Raw genomic sequence first — 14,232 nt, 5'->3', positions numbered from 1 at the left:
AAATTTTTGGCCAGCAAACATTATTTTACATAGAGCACCTCCTCTGTATCTGAGGTCATTTCATCAATGTGTGTTACTAATTTGTTTAGTTTTCCTCAACTGTGATTGATTATTTATTGCTGTAGTTTGTAGGCTTGTATCTTCTTTTCAATTTTTTTTTTTTTTTTTTAACACTGATGTGTTACTTGACAGCTTATCACTAAAGAGAGATGTACTGACTTACAGGAGTTTCTCCTTCCTCAAGCATTGCACCTTTACCTCTTCTCTTGGATTCATTTGACATGCTGTTGTTGCTCATCTTCAGCTGCTTTTCCTGGGTGGTAGCAGCAGCCACCACTGACCTCAGGAATACTTGTGTGCGCTTTGCTACTCCTTATTATAGCTCTGCTGCCAACTACTGCTTCAGCAGCCTTCTGGAGGAGCTGTCTTCTTCTCGTTCTCTCTTTAACAGTATTGAGTATTTTTATTTGCTACCGGTTTTCTAGAGAGACAAGTTCTTCATTTTCCAGTAAGATGATTATGCCTTTTTCACCTATCCTTACTTGCATTGGAATATATTTTGACTGCACAGTAGGAGCAGCTCTTTAGACCTTAATTTAAGAATTGGTATTCTTACTAATGAGTAAACGTCTATTTGAAATACTGTTACAAAAATTTTTTTTCTAAACTATAATTTTCACATGCCTACTTCCTTCACATGCATCTGCTGGCGTCCTCTTTTCTTGTGCATCAAATATAATTTACTCGTCATTATTTTATCTGCTTTCATCCTGATTCTTTTTCTTATCTCAGTTTCAAGAACTTACGATCTACTTCCAATCAGTGCATCCTGGCTAATTTTATAATTTCCTAAATGAAGTACCTCACTTACAAAACCCCACACGTTTGCCTTTGTTTTCCTTCACGCATTTCTTCAAAGCCCTTCTTATCTGGGATTTCTGCTGAACAATTGGATATGCTTTGCTTAGCCCGCTGCTGTCATGGACTCTGCCCAATGCTGCTGGCTCAGTCCCACCGTTCCTGTTTCATCCCTTTGCATCCACCAATGCTTTGTTCTGTATTACCAAAGTGTCTTGCACAGTGGGGCTCTGTTTATGATGAGGGCTTGCACAGGTTATTACAAATAATGACAAATGGTTTATTTCTGTCCAATGTTACACGTCTTTGAGTTGTTGACAGGAGTGGATTTGTGCTGCACCCTTTTTCCTGCCAGGTTGTGTAGGTATTTAATATCTTGTCAAAATCTTTTCCATTTACAGGTTGCCTTGCTCAAAAGCATTTCATTATTTTTAATTACAAAGGTTTTTTCTGTTGAATCTACTGCCACTAATAACATAGTGATTGTGCCCTTAATGAACTAGACCTTTTTTTTCTTTGAGCCTTTTAGTAAATACTAAGCATCATCTCCTTTTTTTCTTTGACTAGAGGAGAACTGGTTCCATCATGCAGTTTGCCTCCTTGAAACCAAATTCCTTGAGTTTATTGCATTTTCTTGTTTATGTCAGTGTTTTCCTTTTTATGTCACTCCAGACATTGATATTCAAAGGTATTGCTTTACAGGGGAGAGCTTTTGGTAGTTATTTAATTTATCCAAAAACTCTTCCCTTATGGTCGTGATGTCGCTTTGTTTTAAGGCAACTGTATGCTGTTGTTTTATACTGGTAGACCTTGTGCTAAATAGAAATTCACCATATATTTGGATATTTCCTGTAATCAGTAGCCAAGGTAATCAGTACCCAAGGAAAGAAATTAGTACTGGCAGAAAATGCAACTGGAGTAAATGCTCTCTCTTGCTGACGGTGCTGTTCCCACAACTCTGTATATCCTTATCACATAATCACTGCTTGAAAATTTGAATTTCTTTTTCCTCTTTCAAGTCTGCTCTTCTATCTTTCAGACCTTTTCGTAACTAAATTGCACTTATTGTTGCACATTTAATTCCCCAAATGAATAGCCAAGATAACATAAACTGTATGATTTTTTTCTGCTAGACTTGCATGCTTTAGCAAATTCAAATCCCTATACTTGTAAGTGGTTGTCTGAAATGTTGCTCTCATTCAGGGCGGCTCTTTGTCATCAAAGGAAACAAGATTTATGCATTTCTTCTCTTCTTGGACTTGGTAGTCTATGTATTATTTTAATATTCCTTTTAAAATATGAAATGGTTATAAAGGTGTGCACTTAGCCTGCTTAATTTGAAATTAAACATGTTTTTTTTCATTGCCATTTAAAGTTACTATTTTTTGTCAATTTTGCTAAATCTGTTTTAGTTAACCATCAGTTTACTCTTGAGGTATCTAACCTCTATTCTGGTTCAGTTATGCTTGGTCCTTATTTCATTTGGGTTTTTTTCCTCTTTCCATTGTTTGAGAGGCAGGGAGGGTTCATCCTCCTCCATGACTTTCTCAGCTTTTCACCAGTCTCGTCTCCTAGAGTATGTTCATGCACATTTAAGCCTTTGATCACTCCACTGAGTGAATGAAACACTTAGGCTTGTATGCAGTAGTGAGCATGAATTTATCGCTTAGATCAAATTTCAGTCCTTTTATATAGTGTTACAGTTCAGTTCAGCCTTCCTGTTAGGGACGTAAGACTGAAGAGTCTTAAAAATTTGTAAGCTAACCGTATAATTTCTGGGTGCCTACATTCTTTGTAATAATCATGGGGGTTTGTTGTTGTTCATTGTGGAATTTCACAATCAAATCTCTTGGTCTACAAAAGAACTGCCATTCCAGGCAGGTGCAAAAGTGTGTTTTGTTGTGGTGTCCTGTCTCCAGCAAGGGCAAGGAGCAGTTATCTTCAGAGATGTGTAGTAAACCAGGCATGTACAGAGTGCTACTTGCATATTTTCTTCCTCCTTTCAGCAATCACAACTTCAGACTAGTCTCTTTCGCATCACTGTGTTTAACAGTGGCATATCTATCCTTGATGAATTTGTCTAATCTGTTTTTGAACTCGCTTATCTGTTGGCCAGTGCAGCATTCTTTGGCAATGACTTTTATAGTTTAATTATTTGTTGTGTGGAAAAAAAGCTGATTTATTTTAAATTTAAACCTATTATTTGCTCTTCCTTCTTGGAAGTCTTGGGAAATGGCTAAGAATCATTCCCTTATGCACACCATATTTGATTTTGTAGATCTCAGTCCCCCTTTAGTTATCTCTTTTCCAAAATACTTAGCCTTTTCTCCTGTGGAAGCTATTTACGTTCCTAGTTATCTGTGTGGTCTGTCTGTTTATTTTTTTCCTGATCTGTCGTATTCCTTTATTAATAGGGTGACCAGAACCACACACAATATTAAGATGTCAGGATACTACTAAAGTAACAGATAGGTATAATGAAGATTTGGTTTTCATTATTGATTTCTTTTCCTAATAACAATTTACATTCTGGCTGTCTTTTTTTGTGGTGGCAGGGACTGCATGATGTTTCTGTCCAGGATGACTACTAATGCCTTCCCATGAGTAGTAAAAGCTAATTTAGAGTCTGTCGTCATGTATATGCATAGGCAAAAATGTTTTCCCCATGTGTATTACTTTGCACTTAACGACGTTAATTTTCATCTCCATTTTATCATAGAGTTATCCAGGATTGTGAGATGTTTTTGCAGCTCTTTACCATCAGTTTGAGATCTGGCTACCTTGGATAATTTTACAAACTTCACAAGTTTTCACACCTTATTGTTCACCCCCCTTTTTGAGAGTCTCTATAAGTACAGTTGAATAGCTTAAGTGTCTGCATAGGAACTTAGCAATTTTTGCTGGCAAACCATTCCTTGTCAAAACTAACCATTTATTTCTGTGCTTGTTACTTTCTCTTTTTTTCCTTCGAGTTGAGGGAAATAGAATGCTCTGTTCTTCATTTCAAGTGCTTCTGTTGTACTTTAATGAGTTTTGTATATATTGAATAGGATTTCCCTTTTCTAAGACGTTTTTCGGTTCTTGTATTTCTTCTGTTTTTTTCCATGCCATCCATTTTGAGCTGCAGCTTCCCTTTGTGCTTCGGCAGCCCGTGCAGCACTGCAGTTCTGACTTTTTACTGTGTTTCCTAATGCAGCTTTATTAGTATAGCATCTTCCAGATCATTGATTTGTCTGTTTGCTGAAATCTTGGAATCTACATTTGTCCCTAGTTTCTTGACTTGAAGATAGCTGCCCAGTTTTACTTCATTGACTGTTTTCCTTTATTATTACTTTATTTGCTTGCTACAGGAGTATATCATCATTGGCAAGAGATGCCTTTTAACAATGCGAGTTTAAAGGATTTTTATCTTTTTAATTGTGGGGTTCATTTTTCTGATACTCTGTGCCTGTTTTTTTTGAGAACTTAAATTGTTTGACAGGAAATGGAAACTAATAATTCTGTATCCTTCAGTACTGCTTGTTATCTCTAGTCCCAGCCACATAAGCAAATTTTTTCATTAACCAGTATCCGCACATTAGAGTGAAAGTGCTGTTGTCCTCTCCTACTTCCTAAAAATGTCTGCCCTCCTTCTTTTTTCATTTCAATCCCTTTTTGCAGCAGTCTACCAGAATCACTTATTCCTTTCTCCTATAGCAAATGGTACAACTATTTTTTAATTTTCCTCATAGCTTTTTGGAGTAAGTTGCCTCTCTACATCCTGCTTTCCAGGAAAGAGAATGCGGCTGCCTGCTGCTTCTGTTGCCCTTTCGCCTGGATATTAAATCTGAGCTGCTGCCTAGCCTGCCAACTGTTTAATCAGAAATAGTCAGAAGGCCTTCCTTCCTAATATTGCAGCTGACTCTGAAATCCTCGTTATCTTACATCTGCATTTGTGCAGTGCAATTATACAGAAGCAATTATTTTCCTAAAAGCTTATAATTTAAACAGATGAAGGAGAGAGTATGAAAAATGCATATAACATGTAAAGTTGAAGACTTGTACCTGTATAATTAATGCCACATATATTTCATTTTTTGCTTGCTTTTCCTTTTTTAGTAACCTTCAGTTGTTGCTTTCCATTTTATTCTGTTTATGCATTCTTGACACTGATATGCAAGAAGGGGAAAAACAAGGAGATACCTAGAAAGCAAAGCAAAAGGGAAGAAAACAGAGAGCAAAGGAAAAACTGGTGCTTGGAAGAGAGGAAGTTAGAGTGAGGCCTGAGCGTGGGGCGCAGGTGAGCAAACTGAAAGAAGCAACTGATCAGCAAGAAAAGACTTTGGATTATAGACAGTAGAAAATGTGATACAGTTGCATCTGTTGTGAATGTCCTTGCTTAAACTGCTTTGGCAGTTATTCCACAAGAAAGACAGTGGAGGAATAATCTGAAAATACCTTCTATTAGTGTTAGGCAGAAACAATTCATTTCTGCTTCTAAGCAACTGTTCTTGCTGCTGCCCAGAATATGTTGGAAGGGCTAGTCTGGCAGCTCCCGTCCTCCCACCAGCAAAACCCTGTCGACTGTGGGATTCCAGTACTCCTAGACAAAGACATCTCTCTCTCAGCGCAGAGCCAAAGGGAAAAGTTAAGGTGTGTGTTTTGCTTGGGACACTATTTTTCACAAGGCAAAGAGCTTGTGCTTGGTTGGGAGGAGGAAGGTAGGTAGCTCAGGACATGTTTATGTTTTAACACCTATGTGGAGCTGGGTACAAATCTGCGGGAGGGAAAAAAAGGTATCCAGAAGCCACACCCCTGTTTATTACATTTAGAGCAGTGTGTTGTCAGAAGAGTTTACTCTTATAACAATGAAGGAATACAAATTGCAGCAGAAAAAAAACCCTTAAAACAAAAGAAATATAGCTAGTGGATGTTCTAGTATTTTGAATTAATTGGAATGGCTCTGCTGCCGCTGTGGTAGCTGTCCCCCTACTGTTCCTACTTCCAGGTTGGGTGTTACTTCATTTTGGTAGACAGAGAATGATGAGCTGTAGCGAGGAAGAAATGGGCCGCTAATAGTGTGGAGAGGTAGAGACAATGTATCTGGCTTTAATACTATTGATAATTTAGTTCAAGGGATGGAGTGTCTCTTCTAAATGGCACTTCTCAGTCTCTGCAGCCTATTCTAAGTGAGATATATGTGCCTTGTGGCCAGAGATGAATTGTGGAGATAGGACCTCTGAATCAATCTTCACTGTGTGGTCTTTTTTTTTCTCTCCTTTTTTTTATTTCCTTTTTTCCTTTTTTAATTTAAGCCAGGAGTTGATTAGATGCCTGGCAATGATTACTATCCATTGGCACCTCCCATTGGGAGCATGCTCCAAGTACCAGCCTTCAGCTCTTTCAAGCAGGGGAGGTTAAGCAGGCTGCTTACTGAGCAAAAGGAATTTCTCTTCCCATGAGAGCCTGAGTGCTGTTTCCCTGGCTAAGAATGCTATAATTCCTTTACAAGTGACAAGCAGGCTGCTACCATCTGCTGGTGAATGGCTGCAGGATGGTGGAGTTTGGGTGAAAATTTGTTCATGGACCAAAGAGAACAATTAGTGGTCATTAAGCCAAATTCACACATTTCCTTTATGAGGTTCTGTGATTTTTATTTTTGTTTTAGAATGTTTTCTAGTTGTAGTGTACCTCTTTTATTTTCTTTTTGTTTTGAAACATAAATATTTAAGGGTAAGGGTTGTGATGAAAGCCACAAAAAGTACTAGCAGGGACTATGCATCTTTTTGTCTTCTAAGGCACAGCAGTGATGTCATGCAAAAGACGACGGACACCATCTAGAAATTTTTTAATCACTTTGTTCTGTCTTTCTAGAAACACCCGGATATATTTGGAAACCACGTGGCAGTACATGATGATAGTCTCTTTCAAAGATTAAGTAATAGACTCGTAAGTTGTTTTAGAACCATACAGCTTTGTAGGGTGTCTGCTTTGTTCAGTCACTCTGTGGTGTGTCAAGAAGGAAGAACTCGAAAGAAAAGAGTAGTTATTGTGTATGTGGTTCCCCCAGCTTCCCCTGAAAGAAGCAGATGGTCGGGGGTCCCAGGAGGTAGAAGAAATGGGGCCATTAGACTGTCAGTGGCTTGTGAAAAGCAGAAGCATCTGCCAGAATGGAGACTTGTTCAGCAGCAGGGGAGCCAGCAGCAGCAGATGATCTCTGCCTTGAGCAGTCAATGGTATTGTAGTCCAGTGGGGAATTGCTGTTGTGGGCGTAACTGCAGGTAACCTTGGTAATAATCTAGTTGGTCTGGCAGACTAAAAGAAAGGGAAATGAAGGCTTGATGCTCATGCTCTGGCATCTTAACTACCCACTTTTCCTAATCAGTCCGAACTACAACCGATTTGAAAGTATACCGTACCCATTCTCAGCTGAATGCTACAGGCACGCTTAAAATTCGTCAAAATGCGTGTCGTGTTTCTGCTGCAAGTTTCAGAATAGCAAGATGAACCACGCTAGATGCAACAAAGAATAAGTTCAAAGACTAAATTAACATTTGGAGAAGTATCAAAAATTTTTCTAGGGGTCGTCTTGTTTTCAGTTGCATTGCATAGCACACTCTTTTAAGACATGCCTTTTTAGTGTTAAGAAGTATTTTACACAGCTGCAGTTTAATCTCTACTGCTGTAGTTCCTATGTCTTAGTGACTGCTCTGTACAGGACATGGTGTTCCAGGGAAGAATGACCTCTTCTGTTGCAACAGTGTGATGGTACTTCAAAGATGAGATAAAGTGGGGAGGACAGAATGCCTCTGAGGAACAAAACTAGAAATTCATATCTGTGTTCAAAAAGAATAGTCAATTTGGGTTCTCCCCTGTTAGAATAATTAATCTCAGTCAGCCACATCTAAAAGTGAGAATAAAGCATACAGGTAAAGAGCTCTGGTTCAGAACTCCTCAAGCTGCACTTTGTGAATACTTGGCATAGGTGAATCTGAGACTGTTGCCAGTACATAACATTCTTCTAGGGTTGACTTCGTAGCCAGGAAGAGACGTTTTCTATACATGAAACTTGGTTTCTCTCCCATGAGAGAGTGAATTACGTTGCAGTTTGGCTAGAGGTCCATATCTTTTGGTGTGCATTTAAATACTGCTTTGGTTTTTTTGGTTTTTGGTTTTTTGGTGGGTTTGTTGTTGTTGTTGTTGTTGGTTTTGGTTTTTTTTTTTTTAACCTTTGGAAACTAGAGTTCATGTTCTGACAGGCAAAAATAACCTACTTGGGTGTCTCTTTCTAGGCTTCGGGGACACTTTCTTACATCATAAATACTGCAGTAGTTTGTTGTGATACACGTTCACTGCTTAGAAGATAGACACGATTTAATAGGGAGCGCTGAAGATCAGGCTCAGGGTGCTTTGGCATAACCGAAAAGAGAAGGCAGTATTCAAGACTTGCAGTTGTAGATGCCATGAGAACTGATGTCTCACAAGCTTTTCTGTTAGCTGCATCTGCTTTGATGTGGAGAGGGCCACCTGCTTTATGGCTGAAGCTAGTTTTGCTTTCATCCTCATTCAATCATGTAAATTCAAACTATAGTCATCTCTGCATAGCATAGAATAGTAGGAAGAGCAATGACTGTCACATATTCTTAGTGTTTTTTGAGATATTGTAACCAGAACCCTGTTTGCTATGCAGAGCAAGGAACTTCGCTATGGCTGTTATCTTTGGCCACATCTATTCTGCAGACCTCCACTGCCACATGTATGTTATTCAGGGATGTGAAGAAGTGTGGTCTAGCTGATGTGGCCATTTTGGCATATGAGCCTCCCCATATGGTAAAGAAGCCCATGCTTTTGTGCAGTGCCAGGTGCACTGCTGGTTTGAGCACATCTGTTCTATGTGCTGTACAGGTGTAGCTTGCTGGTAGTGTTAATAGAGCAAGTGTAGTTTGACACTAGCTTTTCCAATAGAAAAAGAGTTTTTAGATCATGTCATCATCTCTCTGTGTGCAGTCAGTGACCAAAGACAAATTCTTATAGCCTAAACTCAAGGTGAATTGTACCAGTTATACGAGGCCTTATTATGGTGTTGGTTGTGTTCGTCAGCAAAACCAAATTCCTGTGTTTCTTAAGTATAACACAAAAGTTATTGTAGGTCATCTTTTCTTTTTTTGTCAGTAGTCTATTTGCATTTTAATTTTTAAATAGTAGTGGTCTCTTAGCCTTTGGTGGTTTCTGCCATATGTGCCTTGTTTTCTTTTTAGAAGGGAAAAATGTCAACCTGTCAGAAATCAGCTTTCATCAGAATGTTAGATTAGTTAATGAAAATAACTGACTGTATACATTCAATAAATAAAGTTGCTGTCTGAATGAGATGCACAATAGGCCTACTTCTTCCTTAGGTCATTCCTTAAGTCATTCAGGCTGAAGTAAATGGGTGAGTGGCTTTCATTCTGCTGCACTCACATCTGTCTGATAATATGGTTAAATACATCATTGACCAGATGAGATAATGGGATTTAAGAAATTAAAATTGAATGTGGTCATCAGATGAGTCTTACTACTTTGAAAATAAATGTATGAGCGTCTTTCTAGCACTGCAGGTGTTTCTTCTGGAGATGTGCCATTTCTGTGATGGTGAGGTATTTTGCCTTGATGGCATCTTCTCCTGCTCCCAGTAAGCCTTTTTTGATCACCTGTGAAAAAATGTTCAATGTGGCCTTGATCTTCTTGGACTGCTAGTGATAATGAAAATGATGTAACCAAATTACTTTTACATTAATGGTACCTTCTAAATCATTCTTTGTCATGCTAATTCTCATTTTAAAGCTGCTGTAGATTCAAAAAAGCTCCTTTCCTCCAATTTTAACACTGATGTCATCGTCAGGTACTGAAACATAGGCCAGTGAAACGGATTTGAGAAGTGTTTCAAGTTCCTTCTGAATGGTTGGTTTGAACATTTGGTATGGCTTGCCTGGTTAGGACAGCTGAAAAGTTTGTTGTTTGAAAGAACTTATGTTGTTGCCTATTCAAAAGGCCTTTCTTTATATGGTGTGGAAAGATACAATCTAACACTGTGATACTCGAAATTTGTGCTGGAATGTGGTTGATAAAATTCCAAGGAAAATACAGATGTTTGGAAAGATGATTGCAGTCTTCATTGTCATTTCTTGGTTTCCCTTTCAGAAATGTTCCCATTGCCAGGAACCAGGAGCCACCTTAGGCTGCTACAACAAAGGCTGCTCCTTCCGATACCATTACCCATGTGCCATCGATGCAGGTAAGAACAAATGACATGTTAACTGTATTTCATGTTTATTCAAAACATATGACGCTAAATAATTCCAAGGTACTTCAGAAATTTATTCCCTCTGTTTCTCACCTTCTATGAAGATACAGTAATATAAATGGTGAGAAATGGCATCAGATAAACAGTGTGCAATAACGCATTGGGACAAGATGGAACTTGTAATGAAAAAGAATCTACCTGAAAGTGCAGCAAAAGCCTGGTTTTGGGGAATGCAGCTACAGTGATTGAAATTTGGCTGCAATATGAGAACTGACCACTCTTTTCTTGCGAAAAATAGAAACCCTTTGTTAAATGGGTGCAAGTAACCAGAAAGACATCTCCTCTTTCAGGGCTACTGAAATGGCCCCTATGGATAGTCATAGTAATGCTTTCAAATGCAAAGTGTTTGTAGAATCATCAGTACCACTTGCAGCACAGCCTTCCTTCTCCATCCTTAGAAGCATTTCAGCCAGTCTCTAAGTCAAATTTTCATCATTGGACAAGCTAATGGTTTGGATGGTATTATCTCCAGCTATGAGTCTGGAGTTGCGAGTTGGCATTTTATGTACAATAGTGAAAGCTTTTCATGGAGATAAATTTCATTCTTGGGTAAAAAAATCCCAGCTCAGAATGAATAATGTCTCACTATTCCAGTCCTCTGTAACCCACTTCTCACTTCTGTAAGCTTGCAGATGACACCGAGCTGGGCGGGAGTGTTGATCTGCTGGACGGTATAAAGGCTCTACAGAGGGATCTGGACAGGCTGGATTGATGGGCTGAGGTCAATCATATGAGGTTCAACAAGTGCCGGGTCCTGCACTTGGGTCATAACAACCCATGCAACGCTACAGGCTTGGGGAGGAGTGGCTGGAGAGATGCCTGGTGGGGGTGTTGGTCGACAGCCGGCTGAATATGAGCCAGCAGTGTGCCCAGGTCGCCAAGGCGGCCAATAGCATCCTGGCTTGTATCAGAAACAGTGTGGCCAGCAGGACTAGGGAAGTGATCGTCCCTTTGTACTTGGCACTGGTGGGGCCGCACCTTGAGTACTGTGTTCAGTTTTGGGCCCCTCACTACAAGAAGGACATTGAGGTGCTGGAGCGTGTCCAGAGAAGGGCAACGAGGCTGGTGAAGGGTCTGGAGCACAAGTCTTATGAGGAGCAGCTGAGGGAGCTGGGGTTGTTTAGCCTGGAGACAAGGAGGCTGAGGGGAGACCTTATCACTCTCTACAGCTACCTGAAAGGAGGCTGTAGCGAGGTGGGGGTCGGTCTCTTCTGCCAAGTAACAAGCGATAGGACAAGAGGAAATGGCCTCAAGTTGCGCCAGGGGAGGTTTAGATTGGATGTTAGGAAAAATTTCTTCACCGAAAGGGTAGTCAGGCACTGGACCAGGCTGCGCAGGGAAGTGGTTGAGTCCCCATCGCTGGAGGTATTTAGATGATGTGTAGATGTGGTGCTTAGGGGCATGGTTTAGTGGTGGACTTGGCAGTGCTAGGTTGACGGTTGGACTTGGTGATCTTAAACGTCTTTTCCAACCTAAACGATTCTATGATTCTCCTATCATACAAAACTTAGTCTGATACCAAGCAGGTAAAGATTCAAGATTACAGCTCTTGACTGGCAAATAACTGTAAGCTTCCTGTTTGTTATCCCACCTCCACAGCAGCCCACTTGTTTCACCACCTATTTTATGCTGTTTTGCAAATGTAACAGTATTTGAAGCAGGTATGCTCATTTCTGAATGACTGTGTTGCACTTCTCACTGTGAAATCCCCCCCTATTGGACCACCGCGTTTTAGAATATAAATGTTTTTAATGGAATTAATATTGCAGTGGAATACTACTATTACCACAGTATAGATGGAGAATCCTTGATTTTACAGTAAATAAGGTGTTAAAGAAATATTACTCAGGTTGCAAAAATCACACTCAGAAAATTGCCAAAAATAAGGGTGTCCATGTAAGTTTAATTTTGGTCTCTTATGAAGGTATCTTATAGTAATTGCCTTATTAAAGACTGGCATCTTTTTCCATAAGGCCATACCTCAGCCTGTAGGATGAAAGGGTACTCGTTCATGAACGTATGTTGTCCTCATTGATTCTGTATCTTATTTACTGCATATGATTCCGTCTCAGTTCTGAAAGTGGAACTGTGGACTTTCCTGTGATGTTCATCTCTGTCATGCCTAAGAGCTTCATGAACATTAACAAACTTTTTATTTACAGTACACTTGAAAAACAGAATCATCAGATTTGCATTCATATTGTGTTTAGTAGTTTTTCTGTTTTGTGACCTGCCCTTTTCAATACCATGAAAGAACAAATTATAGTGAATGTTCCCAATAGTTTGGGGTGCTTAATCTGAATTCTTGTGGTACTAGATATAGTATGTAGCGTTTTCTATGTTCTAAACACAGGTATCAAAATTAAGATATTGTCCTTTTCCTTCAGATACACCTTGCTCATTAACTCTACTCCAGTTCAGCAAATACAGTAGGATCCTCCAGATGATAAATTTACTGAACAATCATGACTGATTCTCAAGAGCAGTTCTGTGTTATGCATGGAAGAGGCAGTGGCCTGTACAAAACCTGGCATATGATCATACTATTTAGTCCATATTAAATGTAATGTGTCTACCATAGAATATGTAGAAGTGGGCTACATTAAATTTGGCTTTTCCTCACATTTCTCTTGACTTTGCAACCTTTGAGGTTTTTTTAGAGTAGCTTTTTGTGTTCAAGTTGGAAGGCTATGCTTACTTCATTTTCTTTAATTTTCTTATGAGACATTACGTTGTCATGTGGCCATCTGTCAGAGTGCACCATTCCAGGCTAATTTCCCTCCTTTGAGTAATATGGCAGTAACAAATTGCAAGCCATTCAGTGGGCTAGAGCTACATGGAGATGGGATACTTGTGAGTTTCACAAACGTGTTTAAATAATAGCAGACCAGTGGTATAACTGGTGAATCTCTGGTTTCACTCCAGGAAGAGTATGATTTAGTGAGAACAAAGACTTCTCTTTGTTTCTTTATACATTTTCCTTTCTGTTTATTCCTCTTCAGTCTGTATGTCTATGTTCTCCGCTCCGGCTCTTCATACCAGCCACAGGCTCTTTATCTATTTGGTCTCAGGTTCCTCCTCTCAAATTTCTTACCCTAGTCTTTTTGTAAGACCCGATTCTTCCAACTCCTTTCCAACTCTTCCTTTGCCCACTTTTCTAGCTGTCATTCTGGCTTCCTCTTTGCTGCTATTACATCACCTCCTCCTCTCCATTCTTGCTCCTAGCTCTATTTTTCATCTCTGGGCTTCTTACTCCCGTTGGGTTCTCCTAACTTAGCTCCTTGTCGCACTTAACCCTGCTAGTCCCCGTTTGTTCCTGTATATTGTCCTTGATCTTCTTCACCGTTCTGTGCTGTATCTCACTAGTTCTTAGTCTCCAGTCTTCTGGCTGAATCAATCCTGGTTCAGTCTTAGCCTCCTTCTGCTGGCACTCATCCTTAATTCCCTGCTCCTAACTTCTCCTAGCACTGATCTCCTCGTCCTGCTAGCCTCCGCTCTTTCTCCAGTTCCAGATTCCCTTTCTCAGTAACCTTTTTACTTCTGCTACCTTCTGGACCTGTGCTTCCCATTTTGCAGTTTTGAAATTGTCACCTTCTTCCTTCAGGCTGCCTGAGCCTTACAGGTGTTCCCTGACAGCTTCAGTGCTTTTGCTTCTGGTGCATAAATCTCAGGCCAGAGGTTTGTTTGCAAGAAGGACCTGCTGACCCCCAAACAAAAGCATATTTGTTAGAATTTTCAGATGATCTCGCTACTAAAATCTAAGAAACCTCTTCTGAGGATGTGCCGATTAAAATCCCTTTCCCTCTTTGAAAAGAGTTACATTGCTGATTTTGTGGTAAGCTGGCAAGGGCATGCCTTAGCTAAAATTCAGGTCCTACTGCAAATCAGGATATGTTAAGAGTTTTTCAGAGAAAATTTGCTGGGATGTTTAACATGGGCAGAATAACTTTTTCCAAGAGAGAGTTTTAAGGAAATGGTTAGACTGCTTTAGTTGGAGTTTTCAACCAAAACAAATAAAAGAACTCAGCTTGGAGTACATTCTCAGCCTTCAA

General features: G+C 39.7%; 1 protein-coding gene across 8 annotated transcripts in view; it reads left to right on the top strand.

Moving 5' to 3' along the window:
• Positions 1–14,232, top strand: part of TCF20 (transcription factor 20) — a 131,645-nt gene that overhangs the window by 106,609 nt on the left and 10,804 nt on the right. For all 8 annotated transcript variants that reach the window (XM_082310470.1, XM_082310469.1, XM_082310471.1 and 5 more), the window contains one exon: positions 10,018–10,111. In XM_082310470.1, coding sequence (XP_082166596.1) covers positions 10,018–10,111 — 94 coding nt within the window. The remainder of the gene's footprint in view (positions 1–10,017; positions 10,112–14,232) is intronic.

Source organism: Platalea leucorodia (genome assembly GCF_965183815.1).
Source record: "Platalea leucorodia genome assembly, chromosome: 4".
In the NCBI taxonomy this organism is placed as follows: Eukaryota; Metazoa; Chordata; class Aves; order Pelecaniformes; family Threskiornithidae; genus Platalea; species Platalea leucorodia.
This window is presented reverse-complemented; position numbering and strand designations above follow the sequence as displayed.